The following is a 25,481-nucleotide window of genomic DNA, read 5'->3' on the forward strand; positions in this document are numbered from 1 at the left end:
ACAGTTATTAGTTGGCCTCCTACAGTAACGAGTTGATTTATATCAGTGTGGCTTCACGGCATCCTCAGTTCCACCGTTGATAATCCTTCTGACACGACTGAGCGTGACCTCTCAGCTGAGCTCTCCTCCCAGCTGGCCCGTTCGGTCCTTTGGTTCCTCCTACCTGAGCACGTGTTTACCTTTGGCCCAAGGAAAAGCTCCCGGGCGCCCCTGTGCGTTTCCCGGCCCAGCCCTGCCTTCCGCTGTCTCCCCAGGGAGCCCTGGGTCCCGTCAGTGCGGCATGGGGTTGGAGACCAGGCTCCGGGCGCCGGGTGTGCTCGAGGCTGCTGCCTGCCACTCCTCAGACAGCTGGGCAGTAGCCACGTGTGGGGCCATATGTTCTAAATCATGTTTAGAACACTCTGCAGACGGAGCTGGGCAGTAGCCATGTGTGGGGCCATAGTCCAGCATGGACGCCTGTCCGCGTCCAGGTCCAGGTGTCCTGTCCTCTTCTTCCGGTGCAGCAGGGGGTCGTGTGCAGGGCAGAGCTCTCCTGGCCTGCGGGTGCCTTCGCACCCCTGCAGCTGGGCGGGCTGGGCCGACTTCCCCAGAGCCTGCCCTCCTCCCCCTGGGCCCGGTCACCACACTGGTCTTGGTCCATTCCTGCTGCCATAATAGAGCACCTGAGCCCAGGCAGTTTGCAAACAACAGGAGTTCCGGAGGCAGGGACGTCCAGGGTCGAGGCCCCAGCAGGTTCGGTGTCTGGCAAGGGCTTCATCTCTGCCCCCACGGTGGCGCCTCTCGCGGCGGCATCCTCCAGAGGGGACAAGCATCCTTACGTGGCAGGAAGGCAATGGAGTGGCGGACCCCCTCAGGCCCTTTCGTAGGCACCAGTCCCGTCCCTGAGGGTGGAGCCCGCATGGCCTGGTCACCTCCCTTCACACCCCACCTCTTAATGCTGTCGCCCTGGGGACCACGAGTCAGCGTGGGCTTTGGGGGCACAGACGTTCCAGCGACAGCGGCTCCCCTCCTCTTCCTCACCCTCCTTTCCCTCCGCCTCCTTCCCTCCCATCTTTGGCCTTTCTCTGCCAGTAATGGGATTTATCCACTCACCTCATTCTGTTAGGTCTCAGACAGAGCAGAATACAGTAGCCCTTTGTCGTTAAGGACGACGCTTCAACAATCAGTAATTGAGTTCGGACAAACCAAAAAACAAACGTCCAACCAACCTGTGAATTACCTGGGAATTTCTAAGTAGCAGAAAAACCGTGAAATGCAATGGTGTAACCAAGAGGCATCCTCTGTCCTAGGGACTTTGAACTCCTTTAAAGCGTGATTTAGAACGTACGCATGGAGGGGGCTCATGATCACCTTACTCTAGGCGTGCGTAAAGGCTTTGAGGCTTGAAACGTCTAGGCTAAATTTGAGCCGTCGTCCAAGAACGTGACACGTCTCCCTCACAGTTCCCCTCGCTAACCCCACACGCCCAGCAGCGTTCAGTTGTGTCCCTTCCCCGAGAAGGCGAGCCCGGTTCTGCCTTCCCAGGCAGTCGGTCATCCTGTCATCTTCACTGGTTGCCGTCACTGACTTGTTATCCGGGGGTAAGGTGCACGCAAAACTCGCCGTCTCCGCCCTTCCCAGGTGTGCAGCTCAGGGCGCCAGGCACACTGGCAGCGCCGTGCAGCCGTCTCCCCGTCCTCTCCAGAACTTTCTCACCTTGCCCAACTGAATCTCTGCCCCATTAAACACCAGCTCCCATCGCCTCCCCCCACCCCAGCCCCTCATCATGCGTTTTCCATGTTTCCTCTGATCACACTTGATTGGCCCTTCCGGAGGGACCCCCGCAGTGGGTAACCTGCCTCACCCTGAGTTCCCTTTGATTTCTGTCGATCATTTCTCATCATTTCAGTCAAGATAATGTGTCAGTCTGCAAATGGGTCTTGGAATTGTGTCATTTTGCATTTCTTTTTGTCACTAGCTGGGTTTACCATCGTGTCGTTTTGAAGTGACCATAAGTTTTATCCACGTTTTTGATCTGTTCTCTATGCAGATAGCAAGTTAAAAAAGGCTCTTTTGAAGGGAGGAGGGTTGTGATTTTGGAGTTTGTTAGATTTTAAAATGGACTTTGAGGTCCTAGTTTTAGACCAAGTCTGTTTTTCCTGCCAGGGACAGGGAGCTTCCCATCTCCAGGTGGAATTTTCTGTATCTCTTGAATGTCTGATTGATTGATTGATTGATTGATTGGTTGAAGATGAGGTCTTGCTATGTTGCCGAGGCTGGCCTCCACCTCCAGGGCTCACGTGGTCCTCCCGCCTCAGCCTCCTGAGTCGCTGAGTATCTTGAAGCACTAGCAGCTCTCATGGTGTCTCTAGACTTCCAAACGCCAGCACTTTGGGAGTCGCCAGCCCCGGAGCTGGGGGCCCTCCTGAGCGGTGAAGGGACGCTCACGGAATCTGGCTTGGTTGAATTATTTTTGTGTTCATTTCAGTGTCATGTGATATTTAAACAAGTGTCTTAAGAAAGTTACACGTCAGAAGACAACTCATCAGAAAAGACTTACTTTTCCTCTGGTCGCTTGGCGGCCTCCCAAGGGTCTCTGCTGTGTCACCGCAGCCCCGGAAAGGGCCGCCCTCCGCCTTATCGCGCCTCCGCCCCTCAGCGCCACGCGTTCTCGTTTGCGCCTGCAGGCCATGCACTTGGTGTACCGCGCCCTCGAGAAGGAGCCCGTGCCCTCTGTCCTGCCCCCGTCCCTCATCCCGCCCTCCAAGAGGAAGAAGACTGTGTTCCCCGGCGCCGTCCCCGTCCTGCCCGCCAGCCCCCCACCGAAAGACAGCCTGCGCTCCACGCCCTCGCACGGCAGCGTCAGCAGCCTCAACAGCACCGGCAGCTTGTCCCCCAAGCACAGCGTCAAGCAGGCGCAGGTACGCGGCCCGGCGCTCGGCGCTCCCGGGACCGCCTGACGCGTGGCCCAAGAAAGGTCAAGTTTGTGACCAAATCTCCTTAAAAAATATTAATTGCAGGGATTCCGAGTGACCTTCATTATTCACTCGCACGTCAGCCCAACCCCCACACACCGGCTGGCTCCCCGCTTGGGGCTCCTCCTGTCAGCTATGCTGCGGCCGCGGGCCTCCAGGCGGTTCTGGCCCGGCCGGTTCTGGCCCGGCCGGCGGCATGGTGACTTACGTATCGTCCACGTCCACACTGCTCAGCTGCCTGAGAGCAGTTCGTCCTCAGTTATACCCTCAGCATCTGGAACGATCTCTAGTACTTGTGAGGTGCTCAGTAACCGGGTGTCGACACGAATGGTCCTGTGAGCGAGGCAGGCGTCCGTGCCATGTTAGGAAGACACGTGGCAGCTCCGTTCCCCCCACGACCACATCCCACGCACCAAAAAAGATTTTTTTTTTTTTGACAGAGCCTCACTCTGTCACCTGGGCTAGAGTGCCATGGTGTCAGCTTAGCTCACAGCAACCTCCAAGTCCCGGGCTCGAGCGATCCTGCTGCCTCAGCCTCCCGAGTAGCTGGGACTACAGGCATGCGCTGCCATGCCCGGCTAATTTTTTCTCTATATTTTTAGTTGTCCAGCCAGTTTCTTTCTATTTTTAATAGAGATAGGGTCTCGTTCTTGCTCAGGCTGGTCTTGAACTCCTGACCTCGAGCGATCCTCCAGCCTTGGCCTCCTGAGTGCTAGGATTACAGGAGTGAGCCACTGTGCTGGCCTCTAATTAGCCAAACAACTGAAAAAAAATTGAAAAAATGAGCTGGGCATGGTGGCGCATGCCTGTAGTCCCAGCTACTCGGGAGGCTGAGGCAGGAGGATTGCTCAAACCCAGGAGTTGGAGGTTGCTGTGAGTGAGGCTGATGCCACGGCACTCTAGCCCGGGTGACAGAACGAGACTCTGTTTCAAAAACAAAAGCTTGCAGATTAACTGTGTTTTAAAATCCGTTGCAGCCAGCAGCGAGCTGGGTGGTGCCGGCGGCAGACAAGCTGCGGTTCGACGAGATCTTCCTCAAGACAGACCTGGACCTGGACGGCTACGTGAGCGGCCAGGAGGTGAAGGAGATCTTCATGCACTCGGGCCTCACCCAGAACCTTCTAGCACACATCTGGTGAGGACAGCCGTGGCTGTGGGCAGCTCCAGGGGACGTGTGGGAGAGGACGTGAGGAGGGTGGCGGGCAGGGCCCCTCCCTGGCCTGTGCCGGCCTCGTTTACTCTCCCCGGGCTGTCGGGGGTTCAGCGAGGTGCAAGCGTAACGGCTCGAGCCTCGTCCTCCGTGCAGGCCGGGCCGCCGTCTCCCAGCAGGAGGGGCCCTGCCGGGCCATCGGCTCGCCCCGCAGGCCCACTTCTTGCTGCTGGGGTTGACACCAGTTTCTGCAGGAGGCCTGGCTTTCGCCACAGCTGCAGCGGGGCCTCCAAGGCCCTAGCAGGGTCCTCTGAGCAGTCTGGGTTGTGGCCACCGGCCCGAGGGTCCCTGCTCTGTTAGGGCCAGCGGCTCAGCTCTGGCCAGACGGTAAACAGCGGGCGGCCTGGTCTGTACCTCACGAGCCAGCCTCCCCCCTGCTTCCCTCCGGGGCCAGACAGAGCAGACGTCACAGGGCGGGGCCTGGTCTGTACCTCACGAGCCAGCCTCCCCCCTGCTTCCCTCCGGGGCCAGACGGAGCGGACGTCACAGGGCGGGGCCGTTCCTTCTGTAACTGGCCAGTGGTGACGGCACTGCTGAGCTTGCTCCACAGAGCGCTGGGACGTTAGAGACTCACTCGGGAGTTACAGACAGGAGGGAATTTCCGTGTAATTCTTGGCGGGTGACCCCTCCGAGTGGGGCGGTGAAGTTCAGCATGCCACTTGTGGCTCGGGGCAGCGACGGTTCGCAGGTGCTGTCCACACCGTGGGCTCCGTGGCGTGAGGGGGCAGCCCAGGTCTGAGGAGCCAGCCTCCCAGAGCTGTCACCGTGGTGGCAGAGCCACCTGCCCCCGCTGGCTGGGGACAGCAGTTCTTGACCCCTTTGTATCTAGAGTTCCCTTTCGGAGACCAGTGCAACAAGTGACCCCTTTGTGACCCCAGAATGGAGCCTTGAGGAGAGTTTGCACGTGCGGTTCTGAGATCGTGCCGTGGGGCATCGAAGGCCGTGTGAAGGGACAGTGTCTGTCTGTGATCCGATGGCACATAAATGACTCGAGAAGTCTCAAGTCTGCCTGGATCCAAAGAGGGAACATGGGAGCCATTCCCCTCCGGGGAGCAGAGGGAGGGAACAAGCTCTAGAATAAATAACCCCGAGGAGTTAGAGCAACAGTCTGCATTTGTCTGCAGGTGGCAGGGGCGTGGCGTGGCGAGTGGAGATAATGCCCCAAGAGGGATCGCAGGGGCACACGAAGGTGCAGGCTTTGCCCCACGGCGGCCGACGCCTTGCCATTCGGCGTGGTGTTCGGCGTGGTGTCGGGCGTGGTGGACGCCAGCAGAGCGAGGGTCCTCCCTCTCTCGAAAACCCCGGCACGTGAGCCTCGGAGCCCAGGCTCTGTGAGAGGCAGGGGCAGAGGAGGGCCAGCGAGGAGAGACCTCAGCGGCCCATGGGCCGTCCACAGCCACACCGAGGGGAGAGATGGTGGCCGTGTGAGGCTGTCGCTCGCGCCTTTGGCCGAGAACTGTGGGTGATAACAAGCATTTTAGACACAGCCTTGACTGGGCGCAGTGGCTCAAGTCTGTAATCCCAGCTCTTTGGGAGGCCGAGGTAGGATTGCTTGAGGCCAGGAGTTCAAGACCAGCCTGGGCAACATAGCGAGACCCCGTCTCTATAAAAAATAAAAAAATTAGCAGGGTATGATGATAGCACGCACTTGTAGTCCCAACTACTTGGGAGGCCGAGGCAGGAGGATCGCTGAGCCCGAGAGTTTGAGGTTACAGTGAGCTATGATGATGCCACTGCTCCAGCTGGGAGCAGAGTGAGAGCTCGTCTCAAAGCCCCCAAAAACGTCTTTATCAGTGACATTCTGAGTGATCTGGTCATTCCCGTGTCTGTTCACGGCCAGCCTTGGGGCCTGACGGGCTCTCCTTCACTCCAAAGGAGAAAGCCGTGCCGTGGCTTCTGCGGCAGCTGCAGGGAGGTAGGAGAGGAGAGCCCGTGGCGGGAGGGCGGCGGGAGTGAAGGGAACGGTTCTCGAAGGACGGAGGCCACGCCCTCACTGCGGGAGTCTTCCCCGGCTCTGTGGCCGGCTCCCCGCCTAGCTCAAGTATCGGGGTGCTGCTTACCCACGATCTGCGGGCCCAGGGTGTGCTGTGTCCCAGGCAGCCTTGTGCCGTCTCCCCAGAGATCAGAGAGCCGCGAGGGCAGGGGCTGCTGAGCTGTGGGGCTGTCCTGGGTAGTGCAGCCAGGCCCCTGCCGCAGCCCCTTTTGGGCACCGGAGGACAATCTTAGTCTGCCAGGCTGTGGTGACAGGGTGGCTTCAGCCATGTGTTTCTCTGGTTCTAGAGGTCAGAAGTTGAAGGTTGAGGTGCCAGCAGATTGGGGACTGGCGGGGGCTGCCTTCCTGCCGTGTCCGCCCCTGGCAGAAGGATCAGGGCGAGCTCTCTGGGGCCTCTTCTGTAAGGCCCTGACCCCACGCAAGGGTCTCCACCCTCATGGCCGGACCCCCTCCCAAGTCCCCATCGTCTGATATCACCCCATGGGGGTGACGATTTTAACACAGGAGTTTGGGGGGACGCAAACATTCAGTGCATGACAGGGCGAGAGAGGCTGGTTGCTTCCTCCCTCGTCGTCATGACAACCCAAATTGCTGCCATTGTCCCTGCTGAAAACCAGTGGCCTGGGCCATTCAGGTAACCTAGAGCCGCAGGAGCGGGCCGAGTAGTCCGGTTTGCACGTGATGGCTGGTCTGTCCTGGAGGCGATAAGCCGAACCCCCTCTCCCTGCGGCTGCCGAGGTCTCCCGGGGTGGGTCCTTGGCCCATGGGAGGGGACTTGGTTCTCCTGTCAGTCCAGGACCTCCCCCCACGCCCTTGCTGCACCCTGATGTCCCTCCTTGGGTTGGGGGCGCTGGGAGTTGGGGCGACCAGGACTGCTTTCCAGGGCCGGGGTGCTAAGTAGAAGAGGAGTTGGGGCCTGCCGCCGCATCCTGCCATCGTCTGTGTCGTCATTTTTTCAAAAGCCGGGGCCGGGTGGCTTGCGTTGGTTGCGCAACTGGAATCCGGGCCTCGATGTGTAATTAGCGTCCCACGTCTCTCCCAGGGCCCTGGCCGATACGAGGCAAACGGGGAAGTTAAGCAAAGACCAATTCGCGTTAGCTATGTATTTCATTCAGCAGAAGGTCAGTAAAGGCATCGACCCTCCTCAAGTCCTCTCGCCGGACATGGTGCCGCCCTCGGAGAGAGGCACTCCCGTCCCGGTGAGTAGCCTGCGGCCCTGTCGCGTCTGCGTCCCTGCCCCGCCACCCGCCACCAGGTGGCGCCGGTGGCCCGCGCGAGCCCCACAGTCCGGAGGCGCCTCCGCGAGGTCCCTGCCTTCCCCGTGGTCCCTGGGAGCGTGGCCCGGCCCCCCGGGGAGCTCCCCAGCCTGGCGGCGGCACTTTTGCCACCTGTGAACCAAAGAGAAAATTGCGTCCCTGGGCCTGAGACCTGGGGGTGCTTGCTGTCCTGTCGGGGGGACATCCATTTGCTGATCCGCGACCTCACGTCCGAATCCGATTCCAGGACGGCTCAAGTGCCCTCGGCTCGGGGGAGTTCACCGGCGTGAAGGAGCTGGACGACATCAGCCAGGAGATCGCGCAGTTGCAGAGGTGCGTGGGGCAGGGCAGGGCGCCTTCCCTTCCGAGTCTGCGCCCTCCTGGGCAGTTTCTGGACACGGCAGGGACTGCAGTGGAAATGTGATCATCCCAAGTTTGTTCAGCAAAGGGGAAGGGACACGGATTCTTCCGAGTCCCTAAACTGGCTGAAGGCGCTGCAAGAGCAACGCGGCGGTGCGAGGCGGCGGGTGTGGGCCCGCGGCGGGTGTGGGCCCGCGGCAGCCGCGCGGAGACGTCTTAAGGAAGACGTCGCGGGGTTGGTTTCTAGGCTCGTGGAAGCGGGCATTCTGATGACCATAGCTGCTGCGTGTCCCAAAGAGGCCCTTACTGCCGTGCAGTGCCGGGTCCCCAGGCGCCAGGCAGGGTTTGTGGGACACAGGACGGTCCTGCCCCTGAGGCAGCCCCTTTGGGCACTGGCGTGTCCTAGTCCATCGAGGCTGCCGGAGCAGACCACCACGGACCGCGCAGCTTAAAGAGCAGACGTTTCTCGTAGTTCTGGAAGCCGGAAGTCCAAGATCCGGGTGCCTGCAGACCTGGTGCCCGGCACGGGCCGGTTTCCTGATAGGCAGACGCCCGGCTTCTGCGGCGTCCTCACACTTGGGGAGGAGCAGGGCGGCTCCTGGGGTCCCTTTCATAAGGGCACTGAGGCCGTTCACAAGGGCTCCACCCTCCCGACCTCACCCCTCCCGAAGGCCCCGCCTCCTCACCCCATCTCACTCGGGGTGAGGGTTGAAGATAGGAATTCGGGGGGCAGACATTCAGTGCACAGCAGGAGAGGGAGGGGAGCCGGCGTGCCCCCGGGAGGCAGGCTGGTGGGGCCCTGGTCCTGCCTGCGGTCGGAGGGGAGATCACCCAGGGCAAGTGGCCGCGGGCGTCGTTCTTAGCCCTCTGCCACCACAGAGAGGGGTCGCCGTGGGCGGGTTTCTGTGGGGCTGAGCACAGTCGGGTCTTGAGAAGTCCGAGTGGAGGGTTCTTACTCGCCCTGTGTTTTCATGGCATATTTTTCAACATTCAGAGAGAAGTACTCGCTGGAACAAGACATTAGAGAAAAGGAAGAGGCAATCAGACAGAAGACCAACGAGGTGCAGGTAAGGACGCTGCTCGCTCGTTCTGGTCCCCTCGGCTCTGTGTCAGATGCAGTGCGGAAAGCGTCTCTCGGCGCCTGGCCGGGGGGCCAGGTCTGCACTGGACAGAAGCATGGTGAACTCTTGGGGGCTTCCAAGTGAATCTTTTAAAGTGGCCCAGAACCTACTATACGGGATAAATGTTTGTGAAAGAAAATAAAAAGTTAAAAAATAATAATAATAAAGTTGCCTATAACCATAGACAGCGGCTTTTCTTTTTTTTTTTTTTATTGAGACAGTCGGCTCTCCATAGCCACGGATTCGACCAACTGCAGGTCAGAATCACTCTAAAAATAAAAATAATAATGCAGATCAATAAAACAACACAGCATGGCGACTATTTATGTAGCATTTGCAGCGTTAGGCACCGTAAGTAATCCAGATGGACTCGTAGTGGCCCGCAGGGCGTGTGCGGGCCGTGTGCAACACCGCACACAGGTGCGAGGGGCCCGGGCAGCCAGCCCCCCACGCGACCCCATCCCAGCGTGCGCCTTCGCTCGCGCCACGAGCCGCCAGGACGCTTTCCTGGAAGTGGAGCCGTCGAGGCGAAGGGTTCCCGTGCTGACCGCCTCGATGGGTCCCCCGAGTCGGAGGGAACTTGGGGATGGAGAGTCGCCATGTCCCACTCCCCACACGCGCCTGTCCCTCCAGGCTCCCCGCGAAAGAGCCCGGTGTAGCCTACACGTGCAGCCTCTCTGCCACCTCAGCCCTGCTCCGCGTTGCTGCGGCTGGGGTGTGGCGCCGTGACGCGCCCCCTCACCCTGGGGCCGCGCTCTGTGTGCCGCTAGCTCTTCCCCTGGCTGGCGCCTGCTCGCCCGTCGGGTCCACCCTGAATGGTGCTCACGGGGACATCTTCTCTGCCACGAGGTGTGGCTCTGGTCTCCCCATGGGCCCTTCAGGAAGTACCGTGCTGTCCCTGGGTGCCGCGAGTGCCAGCCTGTTTGCGTTTGGGGGCTGTCTTTCCCCTCTGCCGCCGTGACCGCACGTCACCGGGGACCCAGGCTCTCCTCTCGGTGCCGCGCCCCTGTTAGGCCACCAGTGAACGTCTGCGGAGGGAGGGGGCTGGCGAGAAGCTGGCGCCTGGCCCTGGCCCGAGAGACGGCATCGGCAGCGGAGTGGCGCCTGCCCTGCGGTGGCCTCGTAGGACTTCTGGGGGCTCTCGCCCAGGCCGTGACCGCGTCGTCTCAGATGTGCCTCTTCCCCAGGAATTGCAAAACGATCTAGACCGGGAAACGAGCAGTTTGCAAGAGCTCGAAGCTCAGAAACAAGACGCGCAGGACCGCCTGGACGAGATGGACCAGCAGAAGGCCAAGCTCCGAGACATGCTGAGCGACGTCAGGCAGAAGTGCCAGGACGAGACCCAGATGGTGAGTCGCAGCCGCCTCCCCAAGGCCGGTGCCCCGAGCACGGGGCGAGGAGGGGTTCCTGAGGGCCTCTCTGGGCTCCTGGAAGCGTAAGGCGAAGACGTCCTATCAGTTTAGTAGAGTTGTTTAAGACGTCACGTGGAAAAGCACCCAAGCACTTGGGCCCAACCTCCAAGTCACCCACCCGTGTTCCTAGAGACCAAGTTGTGTAAGCGGATGGCCTTGGTCCCTGTGGCCTGTGCCCCACGATATGGGGGGCCCTAGGGTGCCTGTCCCCCATCCTCTAGTGTCTCTGCTGCTTGTTACAAACCAGAGAGGCTGCAGCCTCAGCAAACTGCGTGGGCTCACGCAGCTCCTGGGGGACACGCAGGTTGCTCATGCTTGGTCACATTCCTCCTGATCCAAAGTGACCTTCCATCCGTCTCACGGGCACGAGCCTGTCCGCCTTTTCTTCTGTGTCTGCTCTTCAGGTGTGGGAAGGGGCCTTACAAGGAAGCCAGGCACCGGGCTTGGGCTCGGTGTCTGCCTCCCTGGGTCAGCTCGTTCGAGGACGTGAACTAGGTTCTTTCTTGGGGTCCCACTTCATCTTGCACCGCGAACCCGTTTCAGATCTCCTCACTGAAAACGCAGATCCAGTCTCAGGAATCCGACTTGAAGTCCCAGGAAGACGACCTGAACCGGGCCAAGTCGGAGCTGAGCCGGCTGCAGCAGGAGGAGACGCAGCTGGAGCAGAGCATCCAGGCCGGCAGGGTGCAGCTGGAGACCATCATCAAGTCTCTGAAATCCACGCAAGACGAGATCAACCAGGTGTGTGTCTGGGGGTGGGGTCCCTGTCTCGCGCAGCAGAAGCCGGGGGTCTTCTAGCGTCTTCTGCAAGCAGAGGGCGGTGCCGGGGCGGTCACGTCGGTGCCTGTGACCAGCGAGCCTTGAGCATCTGCGCCGTGGCTGCCAGTTTCCTTTGTGCCGGCCCGTCTGTGTCGGGTCTCTTCCCAGTGGCGCCGGCCTGGAGGCTCGGAGCCCAGAGCCCCAGCCCCCAGAGCTTGTGAGTCTGGGTGGGAGCAGAGCCCCAGCCCCCAGAGCTTGTGAGTCTGGGTGGAGCCCAGAGCCCCAGCCCCCAGAGCTTGTGAGTCTGGGTGGAGCCCAGAGCCCCAGCCCCCAGAGCTTGTGAGTCTGGGTGGGAGCAGAGCCCCAGCCCCCAGAGCTTGTGAGTCTGGGCGGAGCCCAGAGCCCCAGCCCCCAGAGCTTGTGAGTCTGGGTGGAGCCAGAGCCCCAGCCCCCAGAGCTTGTGAGTCTGGGTGGGAGCCCAGAGCCCCAGCCCCCAGAGCTTGTGAGTCTGGGCGGAGCCAGAGCCCCAGCCCCCAGAGCTTGTGAGTCTGGGTGGAGCCCAGAGCCCCAGCCCCCAGAGCTTGTGAGTCTGGGTGGGAGCAGAGCCCCAGCCCCCAGAGCTTGTGAGTCTGGGTGGAGCCCAGAGCCCCAGCCCCCAGAGCTTGTGAGTCTGGGTGGAGCCCAGAGCCCCAGCCCCCAGAGCTTGTGAGTCTGGGTGGGAGCAGAGCCCCAGCCCCCAGAGCTTGTGAGTCTGGGTGGAGCCCAGAGCCCCAGCCCCCAGAGCTTGTGAGTCTGGGTGGAGCCCAGAGCCCCAGCCCCCAGAGCTTGTGAGTCTGGGTGGAGCCCAGAGCCCCAGCCCCCAGAGCTTGTGAGTCTGGGTGGAGCCCAGAGCCCCAGCCCCCAGAGCTTGTGAGTCTGGGTGGAGCCCAGAGCCCCAGCCCCCAGAGCTTGTGAGTCTGGGTGGGAGCCCAGAGCCCCAGCCCCCAGAGCTTGTGAGTCTGGGTGGAGCCAGAGCCCCAGCCCCCAGAGCTTGTGAGTCTGGGTGGAGCCCAGAGCCCCAGCCCCCAGAGCTTGTGAGTCTGGGCGGAGCCCAGAGCCCCAGCCCCCAGAGCTTGTGAGTCTGGGCGGAGCCAGAGCCCCAGCCCCCAGAGCTTGTGAGTCTGGGTGGGAGCCCAGAGCCCCAGCCCCCAGAGCTGTGAGTCTGGGTGGAGCCCAGAGCCCCAGCCCCCAGAGCTTGTGAGTCTGGGTGGGAGCAGAGCCCCAGCCCCCAGAGCTTGTGAGTCTGGGCGGAGCCCAGAGCCCCAGCCCCCAGAGCTTGTTAGTCTGGGTGGGAGCAGAGCCCCAGCCCCCAGAGCTTGTTAGTCTGGGTGGAGCCCAGAGCCCCAGCCCCCAGAGCTTGTGAGTCTGGGTGGAGCCCAGAGCCCCAGCCCCCAGAGCTTGTGAGTCTGGGTGGGAGCCCAGAGCCCCAGCCCCCAGAGCTTGTGAGTCTGGGCGGAGCCCAGAGCCCCAGCCCCCAGAGCTTGTGAGTCTGGGCGGAGCCAGAGCCCCAGCCCCCAGAGCTTGTGAGTCTGGGTGGGAGCCCAGAGCCCCAGCCCCCAGAGCTTGTTAGTCTGGGTGGGAGCAGAGCCCCAGCCCCCAGAGCTTGTGAGTCTGGGCGGAGCCCAGAGCCCCAGCCCCCAGAGCTTGTGAGTCTGGGTGGGAGCAGAGCCCCAGCCCCCAGAGCTTGTGAGTCTGGGCGGAGCCAGAGCCCCAGCCCCCAGAGCTTGTGAGTCTGGGTGGGAGCCCAGAGCCCCAGCCCCCAGAGCTTGTTAGTCTGGGTGGGAGCAGAGCCCCAGCCCCCAGAGCTTGTGAGTCTGGGTGGAGCCAGAGCCCCAGCCCCCAGAGCTTGTGAGTCTGGGTGGAGCCCAGAGCCCCAGCCCCCAGAGCTTGTGAGTCTGGGTAGAGCCCAGAGCCCCAGCCCCCAGAGCTTGTGAGTCTGGGTGGGAGCAGAGCCCCAGCCCCCAGAGCTTGTGAGTCTGGGTGGGAGCAGAGCCCCAGCCCCCAGAGCTTGTGAGTCTGGGTGGGAGCAGAGCCCCAGCCCCCAGAGCTTGTGAGTCTGGGTGGGAGCAGAGCCCCAGCCCCCAGAGCTTGTGAGTCTGGGTGGGAGCAGAGCCCCAGCCCCCAGAGCTTGTGAGTCTGGGTGGGAGCAGAGCCCCAGCCCCCAGAGCTTGTGAGTCTGGGTGGGAGCAGAGCCCCAGCCCCCAGAGCTTGTGAGTCTGGGTGGGAGCAGAGCCCCAGCCCCCAGATCTTGTGAGTCTGGGTGGGAGCCCAGAGCCCCAGCCCCCAGAGCTTGTGAGTCTGGGTGGGAGCCCAGAGCCCCAGCCCCCAGAGCTTGTGAGTCTGGGTGGGAGCAGAGCCCCAGCCCCCAGAGCTTGTGAGTCTGGGTGGAGCCCAGAGCCCCAGCCCCCAGAGCTTGTGAGTCTGGGCGGAGCCAGAGCCCCAGCCCCCAGAGCTTGTGAGTCTGGGTGGGAGCCCAGAGCCCCAGCCCCCAGAGCTTGTGAGTCTGGGTGGGAGCAGAGCCCCAGCCCCCAGAGCTTGTGAGTCTGGGTGGGAGCAGAGCCCCAGCCCCCAGAGCTTGTGAGTCTGGGTGGGAGCAGAGCCCCAGCCCCCAGAGCTTGTGAGTCTGGGTGGAGCCCAGAGCCCCAGCCCCCAGAGCTTGTGAGTCTGGGTGGAGCCCAGAGCCCCAGCCCCCAGAGCTTGTGAGTCTGGGTGGGAGCCCAGAGCCCCAGCCCCCAGAGCTTGTGAGTCTGGGTGGAGCCCAGAGCCCCAGCCCCCAGAGCTTGTGAGTCTGGGTGGGAGCAGAGCCCCAGCCCCCAGAGCTTGTGAGTCTGGGTGGAGCCCAGAGCCCCAGCCCCCAGAGCTTGTGAGTCTGGGTGGAGCCAGAGCCCCAGCCCCCAGAGCTTGTGAGTCTGGGTGGGAGCCCAGAGCCCCAGCCCCCAGAGCTTGTGAGTCTGGGTGGGAGCCCAGAGCCCCAGCCCCCAGAGCTTGTGAGTCTGGGCGGAGCCAGAGCCCCAGCCCCCAGAGCTTGTGAGTCTGGGTGGAGCCCAGAGCCCCAGCCCCCAGAGCTTGTGAGTCTGGGTGGGAGCAGAGCCCCAGCCCCCAGAGCTTGTGAGTCTGGGTGGAGCCAGAGCCCCAACCCCCAGAGCTTGTGAGTCTGGGTGGAGCCCAGAGCCCCAGCCCCCAGAGCTTGTGAGTCTGGGCGGAGCCCAGAGCCCCAGCCCCCAGAGCTTGTGAGTCTGGGCGGAGCCCAGAGCCCCAGCCCCCAGAGCTTGTGAGTCTGGGTGGAGCCAGAGCCCCAGCCCCCAGAGCTTGTGAGTCTGGGTGGGAGCAGAGCCCCAGCCCCCAGATCTTGTGAGTCTGGGTGGGAGCAGAGCCCCAGCCCCCAGAGCTTGTGAGTCTGGGTGGGAGCCCAGAGCCCCAGCCCCCAGAGCTTGTGAGTCTGGGTGGGAGCCCAGAGCCCCAGCCCCCAGAGCTTGTGAGTCTGGGTGGGAGCCCAGAGCCCCAGCCCCCAGATCTTGTGAGTCTGGGTGGGAGCCCAGAGCCCCAGCCCCCAGAGCTTGTGAGTCTGGGTGGAGCCCAGAGCCCCAGCCCCCAGAGCTTGTGAGTCTGGGCGGAGCCAGAGCCCCAGCCCCCAGAGCTTGTGAGTCTGGGTGGGAGCAGAGCCCCAGCCCCCAGAGCTTGTGAGTCTGGGTGGGAGCAGAGCCCCAGCCCCCAGAGCTTGTGAGTCTGGGTGGGAGCAGAGCCCCAGCCCCCAGAGCTTGTGAGTCTGGGTGGGAGCAGAGCCCCAGCCCCCAGAGCTTGTGAGTCTGGGTGGAGCCCAGAGCCCCAGCCCCCAGAGCTTGTGAGTCTGGGTGGAGCCCAGAGCCCCAGCCCCCAGAGCTTGTGAGTCTGGGTGGGAGCCCAGAGCCCCAGCCCCCAGAGCTTGTGAGTCTGGGTGGAGCCCAGAGCCCCAGCCCCCAGAGCTTGTGAGTCTGGGTGGGAGCAGAGCCCCAGCCCCCAGAGCTTGTGAGTCTGGGTGGAGCCCAGAGCCCCAGCCCCCAGAGCTTGTGAGTCTGGGCGGAGCCAGAGCCCCAGCCCCCAGAGCTTGTGAGTCTGGGTGGGAGCCCAGAGCCCCAGCCCCCAGAGCTTGTGAGTCTGGGTGGGAGCCCAGAGCCCCAGCCCCCAGAGCTTGTGAGTCTGGGCGGAGCCAGAGCCCCAGCCCCCAGAGCTTGTGAGTCTGGGTGGAGCCCAGAGCCCCAGCCCCCAGAGCTTGTGAGTCTGGGTGGGAGCAGAGCCCCAGCCCCCAGAGCTTGTGAGTCTGGGTGGAGCCAGAGCCCCAACCCCCAGAGCTTGTGAGTCTGGGTGGAGCCCAGAGCCCCAGCCCCCAGAGCTTGTGAGTCTGGGCGGAGCCCAGAGCCCCAGCCCCCAGAGCTTGTGAGTCTGGGTGGAGCCCAGAGCCCCAGCCCCCAGAGCTTGTGAGTCTGGGTGGAGCCAGAGCCCCAGCCCCCAGAGCTTGTGAGTCTGGGTGGGAGCAGAGCCCCAGCCCCCAGATCTTGTGAGTCTGGGTGGGAGCCCAGAGCCCCAGCCCCCAGAGCTTGTGAGTCTGGGTGGGAGCCCAGAGCCCCAGCCCCCAGAGCTTGTGAGTCTGGGTGGGAGCCCAGAGCCCCAGCCCCCAGATCTTGTGAGTCTGGGTGGGAGCCCAGAGCCCCAGCCCCCAGAGCTTGTGAGTCTGGGTGGGAGCAGAGCCCCAGCCCCCAGAGCTTGTGAGTCTGGGTGGGAGCCCAGAGCCCCAGCCCCCAGAGCTTGTGAGTCTGGGTGGGAGCAGAGCCCCAGCCCCCAGATCTTGTGAGTCTGGGTGGGAGCCCAGAGCCCCAGCCCCCAGAGCTTGTGAGTCTGGGTGGGAGCCCAGAGCCCCAGCCCCCAGAGCTTGTGAGTCTGGGCGGAGCCAGAGCCCCAGCCCCCAGAGCTTGTGAGTCTGGGTGGAGCCCAGAGCCCCAGCCCCCAGAGCTTGTGAGTCTGGGCGGAGCCAGAGCCCCAGCCCCCAGAGCTTGTGAGTCTGGGTGGAGCCCAGAGCCCCAGCCCCCAGAGCTTGTGAGTCTGGGTGGAGCCCAGAGCCCCAGCCCCCAGAGCTTGTGAGTCTGGGTGGAGCCCAGAGCCCCAGCCCCCAGAGCTTGTGAGTCTGGGTGGGAGCCCAGAGCCCCAGCCCCCAGAGCTTGTTAGTCTGGGTGGAGCCCAGAGCCCCAGCCCCCAGATCTTGTGAGTCTGGGTGGGAGCCCAGAGCCCCAGCCCCCAGAGCTTGTGAGTCTGGGCGGAGCCAGAGCCCCAGCCCCCAGAGCTTGTGAGTCTGGGCGGAGCCAGAGCCCCAACCCCCAGAGCTTGTGAGTCTTGGTGGAGCCCAGAGCCCCAGCCCCCAGAGCTTGTGAGTCTTGGTGGAGCCCAGAGCCCCAGCCCCCAGAGCTTGTGAGTCTTGGTGGAGCCCAGAGCCCCAGCCCCCAGAGCTTGTGAGTCTGGGTGGGAGCCCAGAGCCCCAGCCCCCAGAGCTTGTCAGTCTTGGTGGAGCCCAGAGCCCCAGCCCCCAGAGCTTGTGAGTCTGGGTGGAGCCCAGAGCCCCAACCCCCAGAGCTTGTGAGTCTGGGTGGGAGCCCAGAGCCCCAGCCCCCAGAGCTTGTGAGTCTGGGTGGGAGCAGAGACACAGGCAGGTGTGACAGTGACGGTGACAGTCCTTGTGAGGTGATGGTGACGGTAATGAGCTGGCGCGATGGCCACCTGCCAGCCCCGCAGTGCAGGTGCTGCTCGGCCCACGGGGAGGTCATTCCTCGACACACCTGTCGCAGGTGGCAGATCTCATAGTTGGAAAATGGGCATTTCGTGGACACGCTGGGATGTGAAAACACAGAGCACAGCGTCTAAAGACCGCTGGCCGCACAGCGCGCAGCGGGGACGGGGTTCGCCCACGTGATTGCGCGGCTGACGTGTGCTCACTGCTGCCACCCAGCACCGCCACAGAGGGGCCCACCCTGTGTTGTCAGCTCACGAAAAGACCAGGTTCAGAGTAGACTTCCTACCGAATGCAGGTCACTTTTGTGTCCTCACAAAGTGAAAAGATTATAAATCAGACCGTTGTGTGTTGAGGACCATCGGCACGCATTTTTCCCATCATTGCTAGCGCTCCATTTTGGAGAAGAGGAAACAGAGAGGTTAAGATACTAGCTTGGGGTCACACAGCGTGCGTGAGACAGAGTTCAGGTACACGCCCGGGTCTGTCTGACTTCGCAGACTGTCCTCCTCCCCCTGCCTTCTCATGCCTTCTCCAGGGACAGGGAGGAACTAAGGGGACAGTAAAAACCCCATAAAAGAAACTGACCGTTGAACATCACTTTGAACAGACTGCGAATCTGGGTTTTGTCCACTTTTCGTTAGTTGAGAATCAGCAAACGTTCCTCGGAACGTGTGCCCCTCTCCGGTGGGGGATGGAAGGAGACCTCCTGGAGTAGCGACAAGGCCAGGCCTTGGCGTGTGGCGGTCCCGCTTCTGTCTGCGGACAAGGTGGTCTGCCCCCTCCCGACACGCGTGACTGCCTGGGGTTGGCGTCAGCAGGAACGCCCTGCCTGCCGCACTTCCCTGAGCCCGCGTGACGCTGGCCGTGTCTTCTGTCGCGCAGGCGAGGAGCAAGCTCTCCCAGCTGCACGAGAGCCGCCAGGACGCCCAGCGGAGCCTCGAGCAGTACGACCAGGCGCTGGACGGGGCCCACGGCGCCAGCCTGACGGACCTGGCCGGCCTGGGCGAAGGCGTCTCCCTGGCGGAGCGGGGCGGCTTTGGAGCCATGGTAAAGGTCGAATGAATGCATTGCCGCCCGGGATCCGGTCCCGGTGTGAAAAGAGAGTGCCCCGCCCGCTGGACCTGCCCACGGCCATCCTCGGCTCCATCCCAGCCCGGGCCGGCCCCGTCTCTGCTGCTGCTGTGTGTGTCTGCGCGGGCCCGGGCAGCGGCCGCGCCCAGGATAGGCCCAACCCTCTGCAAGGCCTGTGCTTGAAGCCCCGCGTCCCCTGGGGGCTTTCACACTGGGGGGCCAGCCGCCTGGATGCCCAGGGCTGCTCAGACACAGCAGAGGAGACCGGGCCAGCCTCTTCGCTCACTGCGGAAACCCCATGTTCCTCTAACCTGGGGGTCCCTGGGGGTTCTGCAGGAGTGTGTAGGTTTCCACAGGGAGCACCTGGAAAACCGGGTGTCTCGCTGAAGGTCAAGAAAAGTGGCAGGCAGCTGCCAGTCCAGGGCATTGCTGCTGTTCCGCTTCGAGTCGGGCTCTCCTCTGAAACGGTGGTTGCGTTTAAAACCTCGGCACTCGATCTCAGACCTCTTGGCCGTGGGAGCGTGATCGGGCCAAGCGCTGGGGGCTGAGGCGGGTGTGACCTCCCCCTCTGATTGTCGCAGCCCCCACTTGCCGCAGAGCCCGCCATCGCAGCCCTGCCCCCGGCACGGGCGGTTTCCGTTTGGCTGTCGAGGGCACAGGTGGGCGGGCCGCGGCTGGCCTCGGTGTCCCGTGCTGCTCTGCCCCCTAACAGCTCGCCTTGCTCTGCGACTCGCTCTCCCGGAGCCCTGGCTCCTGGCCCTCTTGGCGTCTCAGAATTCCTCTTCCTGCCTGTCATAATAATACGGTTCCTTCTCTCTGAATACCAGACTCCTCTTTATGTTCATTCTTGGCGTGGTTCTCTTCTGAGTAGCCAGGTACTCGGTTTCAGGCATATACGGGAAGCGCAGGCCTCTCTGGGTCGCTTAGAAGACTCCGTTGGCAGCCCCTCTGTCCCTTGCCCCGCACGCTCCGGGGGCGTTGCCTCCCCTGTCCTCTCCAAAGCTCTTTTCTCTTGGACTGGTGAGCAGGTGACTTCCACGCCTGCCGCTGGGCCTGTCATCCGCTTTGTCGTCTGGATTTACACGGCAAACGTTCATCCTTCATGAATTCCATGAAGCCAGAACCTCGTGCTTTGCTCCCGTTCTGGGTGTGCGTGTTTCCGCCTCGCAGCCCTGCTCTTACTTTCCCGCCCTGGCCTTGCCCCCCTCGCTCAGCTCTCGGCTTGCCCCGTTTGCTCTCAAGTCAGGGAACAGGTCCCTCTTAAAGGCCCCTTTTGCAGGATTTTAAAAGGTCGATTTCCCTGGGAAAAAGCTGGCAGTGAAGTGGCCATTTGCAAGCAGCCAGTGGAGCCCCTCCCCCCCTCACAGATTTTTACCTCTCTTGTTACTTTTGATCGTCTTTTAAGTGGGGCAGAATTTACATGAGTCAGTTGCTCTTGGAATGTAGACATCAGATCTGTTACATAGGAAACCGGTGTCTGGAAGAAAAGCTATCTTTATCTTATTGTACAAATATAGTTTTTAAAGCATTCTTTTGGTTTGTTTCTATTTCTTAATAAACACTTTGAAGAGAGTAATTTTTTTTTTTTTTCCCATTTACTCCTAAACATTTTGGGACAGCTCCAGGGCAGAGAGAGAGCTCTCTTAGTTCTCTTTGCTGGGTGAAGGTGGGCAATTTAGGTCCCTGAGGAAAGCATAACCAAAGTGTTGCATCTGGAACTTTCCGTGTCTGGGCGAGTCTGCCCAGCTTACCCAAGTTGTTAAGCTTACACGCTGAGACTTTGTCCACGAGACACAGGGTTCTTAAAGCCATGTGTATTCCCCATCTGTCATCTGATTGTGAGAATTTTGGCCTCTTGCTCAGTCCCCAGTCAACCTGGGGTAGAGGGAAGGGATATTAGTAATAAACCACCCTGACACTTAAATCTCACCGGGAACCTGTCGAGAAAGGTTGGGTCGGGCCGCTTGTCACACGCAGCCCCAGTGGCATTCCAGAGCCAGTCCTTAGTGACCCCCCAAAGCCGACTGTTAAATAGGGACCCGTGAGCTGGCGGTTAAAGCTGAGGTCACCTGAAACCACCACGGTGGGAGTATTTACACCACAGGAACTGGCAGAAGCTCCAAATCGGGGCTTTTCCCTCTCAGCTGGTTTTCCAGCACATGCCTGCCCAGCACCACTTACACTGGGTCAGCCACCCAAATTCACAGGGAAGGAGCATCTAGAAACTTCTTCAGTGCCCTTTCAGAGTTGCCGTGTCTGTTTCTTTTTCTTCTTTTTAATGTAAAAATGTATTTATTATTAGCTTTTGAAACCTTCATACGAATGTGATTTCTGATAGGCTTTTATAAATACTGAAAATAGCTTCCAGGTCCTCTTTCTCCTTTTAAGGATCTTTGGAGATTCGTAAGAACCACTGATTTGATGATCGCAAGTTATCATGGAGGAAGAAGAAAATTCAACAGTTGTGATTCATGTTAAATTAAAAGTCTTGATTGTTCTCACTTTTTCACAAAATGTTCATATAGTCTTTAAAAGATGTGAAAAACATCTTAAAATACAAGGTAAGACTACGAAGCAGCACGACAGGTTTTTCCCTGTCATTTGTAAACTGGGTTAGAGGGCAATCTCCAGAATTCCAGAGCTGTTGTGGAGATATTATTGTTTTCATTTACAGTCGGGGTTAACTGCATTCGACAAGGGGCCCAGGGGTCTGGGTTCCAGTTGCCATCTTGCACCGTGTGACCTTGAACCAGTCTCTCAACTTTACGTCAGAAGCCCCATCTCAGATGAACGGTGTTAGGTCAGGTCACCTTGAACACCCTTCCAGCTCTGTTATTCGGTGATGCCAGGAAATCAGAATAACATGTTCCAGGCTGTTTGGGGTCAGGGATTTTAGAACCTATATAATAATGTACAGTACTTTAAAAGTTCTTACTTTTTTCCATCTTACTTAAATATATGCATATTTTCCCATGTTCTTCTGTGCATTCAGATGTGTTTTCCTATTTAACAGACTCTTCATCACGAGCAATAAGGAAGCTTCCTAATGATGCACTTGTCATTTCTTGCTTTTATTCCTTTTTGGCTTCCTTTTTTAACTTCTCCAAGATCTCTTCTGGAGTTGCGTGGAGGCCAAAAGTTTCGCCACCTTCTCACGAGATTTACCACCCTTATCCGAAACCGCATCGCTCCTCCCGAGTTCTGAGCCCTTGGACAGATACCGACAGAGCTCGGCATCAGCCTCCCCCTCCGACGGAGCGCGGCCGCGGTAGCCACGCTTACGGCTCTGCCGTCAGACCTGTTAGGGCGTTTTGTTTGGAGCCAGGTTTGGCATGGGCGGCTGTGGTGACACAACCTTTAGGGTCAACAGCCACAGGCAGGAAGTGGTCTCTCCGGTTCCTTGCTCTGGCTCTTACCCTTGTTCGTCACACCGGCCTTCTTAGGCATCTCGGTGCCCGAAGGGAGCTGGCGCTGCCCCGAGCTGCCTCGGCCCGCGGCCGAGCTGCAGCGTCCCGGCTGGGAAGCTGCCGCGTCTGCTTCTTAAGAAGGGCAGCACTTAAGACTGGTTGCTGAACTCGACCAAGACATTTGACCTCCGCGAGGAGACGTGTTGTTCATCCCAGGGCTTGTCTGTGCACTTGCGTCCCCCAAGTTGGCAGATGGTGCTCCTTGGTGAGGTGACGTTGGTGGCATCTCTTGCTCTGTCTCCCAGGCTGGAGTGCAGTGATGCGATCACAGCTCACTGCAGCCTCGAATTCCTGGGCTCAAGTGATCCTCCTGCCTCAGCCGCCCCAGTAGCTGGGACTACAGGTGCACGCCACCGTGCCCGGCTAACGTTTAAATTTTTTCGTAGAGAGGGGGTCTTGCTGTGCTGCCCAGGCTGGCCTCAAGTGATCCTGCTGCCTCAGCTATCACGCCCTTGCCTGATGGCATCTTTGTCATGCAGGGAAGTCTGGTTTTCTATTCTGAAACTGAGTTGGAATCAAAGCTACCATTAGGTAGCCTAACCACTGGAATGCTGCCTGTGTCTTCTTAGGCTTCCTCTTTGAAGGTGAAGGAGCAGTGGTGGCCGCAGGCAGAGGATTCCTCCCGAGGAGATTGATAGGGCCCCGGCTCAGTGCGGGGCTCTTGCAGCCAGAGTTCCCAGAATCTCGTTCTCTTCTCTGCCATCCTACACGCCTTTGGCAGCCTTCCAGCCGAGCATCGAAAGCGCTGAAAGAAAGAAAGGAAAAACCCAACTTGTAAATAAATGGCAATTTGAAAACTAAGCAGATGCTTCCGTTCCGCGGCCAAGCTGTCGTACTTAGCTCGCCACTTCGTTCAGGTCGTGGTCCCTCTCTGTTCCTCCTTCTGGAGCAAACACATCCCTTGCCCCGCAGTGCAGCGTGAGAAGCGTGTTTCCCACTCGGGCCCCCGGGCTCCCTTAGGTCAGGACTTCTTCTTCCGTGTCCGTGTGTCCCAGGCGCCCCTCGCCGCTGTGAGCACCGTGGCTCTCGGACGGCTGCTCTTTGCTTGCCTAAGAACCAGCTCGGCTTCCCCGCCCTGGGAAGCCCCGTGGTCACAGGCTCCAGCTAATCCTCCCAAGGTAAGAAACCGTCGCGTGCTCAGCGGAGGGCAGGGAGGACGGCGCGGTCTCCTGGAGCCAGGGCCCGGGAAGCGGCCCCCACGCCGGCTCATGCGCACTCACAGCGCGGACCGCGGCTCCTCTTAACCTCGCACCTCCGAGAGCCGCCCTGCGCCCCCGCGTCGGCTGTGCCAGGGTGGCAGCCGCCCTGTTCGGAAACCTCCTCTTGGACCTCTGATGTCATCGCCCCAAACCATTGTCTGTGCTTTCACGGAAGCCTCTGTGTTTTAATCGTTCGTTTTTGGTTGGAGTACTGGATCGGCCTGCCGGTCCCACGCAAAGATGACAGCCGTAGTTGCCAAATTCAGTGCGGGCGTTAGGCTTCTTTTACTGTCCCAGTGAAACATCCGCGTTTCCGCGAGGGCGTGTCTCCAGTAACTAAAACACACTGCCGAGCCTCAGCCGAGTGCATCGTTCCCGTGTGGTTTACACACATTGTTTTCGTTACAACAATGTGCTCTTCAGAAGCCAGTGTTTTTTTTTTCCTTCTGGCTTCAAGACGCCTGTTTCTAGAAATAAGCACCTTTTTTAAAAAATGCAAAGTGTCGTATATGCTCCAGTAGCTCTAACTGCATAAGTACCGTTTCCTCCTAGGGCGTAAACAGCCAGCGTGCTCCTCGGTGTGGAAGCCGCGCTTTGGAACGAGCCCTGCGCTGCAGTTGTTGAGTGGCTGTTCGTGTTCCCTTTGTAGCATTCCTAAAAGCATTACTTTTTTAGATGTCTTCCCCACCCCGGCTCCTGGCACCACCGTTCTGCTTTCTGTCTCTGTGACTCTGACCACTCTGGGGACCTCCCGTGAGTGGGATCACACAGCATCTGCCTTTCTGTGACCGGTTTGCTTCGGGTAGCATAGTGTCTTCAGGGTTCATCCACGTCGTAGCAGGTGCCAGACTTTCCTTCTCTCAAGGCTGAATAGCATTCTGTTGTATGGATGGGCCACATTTCATTTATCCATTCATCCATCGACAGACGTTTGGGTTGCTTCCACTCAGTGCTTTCTTAATTAACTTTTAATTAATTAACTAATTTTGAGACAGAGTCTCATTCTGTCGCTCTGGCTGGAGTGCAGTGACCTGATCACAGCTCACAGCAACCTCAAGACTCCTGGGCTCAAGCCATCCTCCCTCCTCAGTCTCCCGAGTAGCTGGGACCGCAGGCATGCACCACCATGCCCGGCTGATTATTTTATTGTTATTTGTAGAGACAGGGGTCTTGCCATGTTGCCCAGGCTGGTCTCGAACTCCTGGCCTCAAGCAGTCCTCCCACCTTGGCCTCCCAAAGTGCTGGTATTACAGACGTGAGCCCAACGTTTTATTTTCTATTGAACAGTTATAGAAAAATTGCAGAGATGGTGCAAAGTTACCGTACACCCCACACCCGGTTTTCCCAGTTCACGTCTTACATGGTACATTTGTCATAACTGATACTCCTGCATCAAACATTATTATCCAGTAAAGGCCATACTTCTTCATTCTTTTTTTTTTTTTTTTTTTGGAGACAGAGTCTAGCTTTGTTTCTCAGGCTAGAGTGAGTGCCGTGGCGTCAGCCTAGCTCACAGCAACCTCAAACTCCTAGGCTCAAGCGATCCTCCTGCCTCAGCCTCCCGAGTAGCTGGGACTACAGGCATGCACCACCATGCCCGGCTAATTTTTTCTATATATATTGGTTGACCAATTAATTTCTTTCTATTTTTAGTAGAGACGGGGTCTCGCTCTTGCTCAGGCTGGTTTCGAACTCCTGACCTTGAGCAATCCGCCTGCCTCGGCCTCCCAGAGTGTTAGGACTACAGGCGTGAGCCTCTGCGCCCGGCCCATTTATTTTTTTGTTTTTAATCATTCTTATGGTCATACTACTTATAGTGCCAATGCAAGTTAGATATGGAATTCTGTACTTTGCTTTAAATCCGAAATAATAAAATCCCTGTCCTGTTTCTTCACAAAATTATAGGACGACCCTTTCAAAAATAAAGCCTTGTTATTTAGCAACAACGCACAAGAACTGCATCCGGACCCTTTCCAGGCGGAGGACCCCTTCAAGTCGGACCCGTTCAAAGGAGCCGACCCTTTCAAAGGTATCTCGCTTGCTGCCCCCTTTCCTGTCGAAAGCCTGTTTATTTGATGTCATTTGGAGTTGCCGAATGGCTTGACAAGCGAGGAAACACCATGGTCTGAATTGGAGGAGGACAGGAATTCTGGGAGCCTAATCAGCTCTTGGATCTCTCAGCCTGTTAACTGCAGAGCGTCGGGGGGCGGTGGGAAGAGCGACAGGCTCACGGCGTCTTGGTTGGCCCTTAGCCTCCGAACTGCTTCAGTCCCCTCGTCCCTTGGCAGGCTCACGAGCTCTTCCTTGCTCACCTCGCAGGCCTGACATGGCAGATCCAGTAACGATTAGGAAAGTAGCTCGCAAACCACGGATCGCCGCGTGAGCCTGAGGCCTTCGCCCTCTGAGGGGTTTACGCAGAGTCGAGAATAAGAAGAATTCTAGGAATAAGATTTCCTAACCTCTCTCCATTTTTCAGAGCAAAACAGTATTTCCAAGAAGGTTATCCGTACATTTCTGAGAAGAGCCCGGAGGCAGGGAGAGGGCAGTGGGCGCTCCCTTCAGGTGTCAGATTCGGGCTGCAGTATCTTAGGTCTGAGAGATGAATCGGGCAGCTCTCCAAGTTCAAGTGGGCTGGCAGTGAAGTGTGGGACAGGTACCAGGCAGGCAGTGAGATAAAGGAAACTAGGCGTGGAGAGAAGTGAATTCTGGCTCCCAGTGCCGCCTTCCCGCCTTCCCTGCCATCACGAACGCTGTAGCCAAGAACAGCCCAGCCGCCTCCAGGCCTCCCGCTTTGATACGCTGAAGTTACGGGGCGGGGCGGGGCTGGTAGAGAAGGAAGTAATGCCGGCTCCCCAAATTGGGGGTGGGGAGTGGAAGTCAGT

General features: G+C 59.8%; 1 protein-coding gene across 3 annotated transcripts in view; it reads left to right on the forward strand.

Moving 5' to 3' along the window:
• Positions 1 to 25,481, forward strand: part of EPS15L1 (epidermal growth factor receptor pathway substrate 15 like 1) — a 90,978-nt gene that overhangs the window by 33,486 nt on the left and 32,011 nt on the right. For all 3 annotated transcript variants that reach the window (XM_012758382.2, XM_012758385.2, XM_012758386.2), the window contains exons 9-17: positions 2,667 to 2,900; positions 3,932 to 4,089; positions 7,200 to 7,356; positions 7,661 to 7,746; positions 8,768 to 8,840; positions 10,082 to 10,243; positions 10,850 to 11,047; positions 17,745 to 17,909; positions 24,505 to 24,628. In XM_012758382.2, coding sequence (XP_012613836.1) covers positions 2,667 to 2,900; positions 3,932 to 4,089; positions 7,200 to 7,356; positions 7,661 to 7,746; positions 8,768 to 8,840; positions 10,082 to 10,243; positions 10,850 to 11,047; positions 17,745 to 17,909; positions 24,505 to 24,628 — 1,357 coding nt within the window. The remainder of the gene's footprint in view (positions 1 to 2,666; positions 2,901 to 3,931; positions 4,090 to 7,199; positions 7,357 to 7,660; positions 7,747 to 8,767; positions 8,841 to 10,081; positions 10,244 to 10,849; positions 11,048 to 17,744; positions 17,910 to 24,504; positions 24,629 to 25,481) is intronic.

Source organism: Microcebus murinus, chromosome 4 (assembly GCF_040939455.1).
Source record: "Microcebus murinus isolate Inina chromosome 4, M.murinus_Inina_mat1.0, whole genome shotgun sequence".
NCBI lineage: Eukaryota > Metazoa > Chordata > Mammalia > Primates > Cheirogaleidae > Microcebus > Microcebus murinus.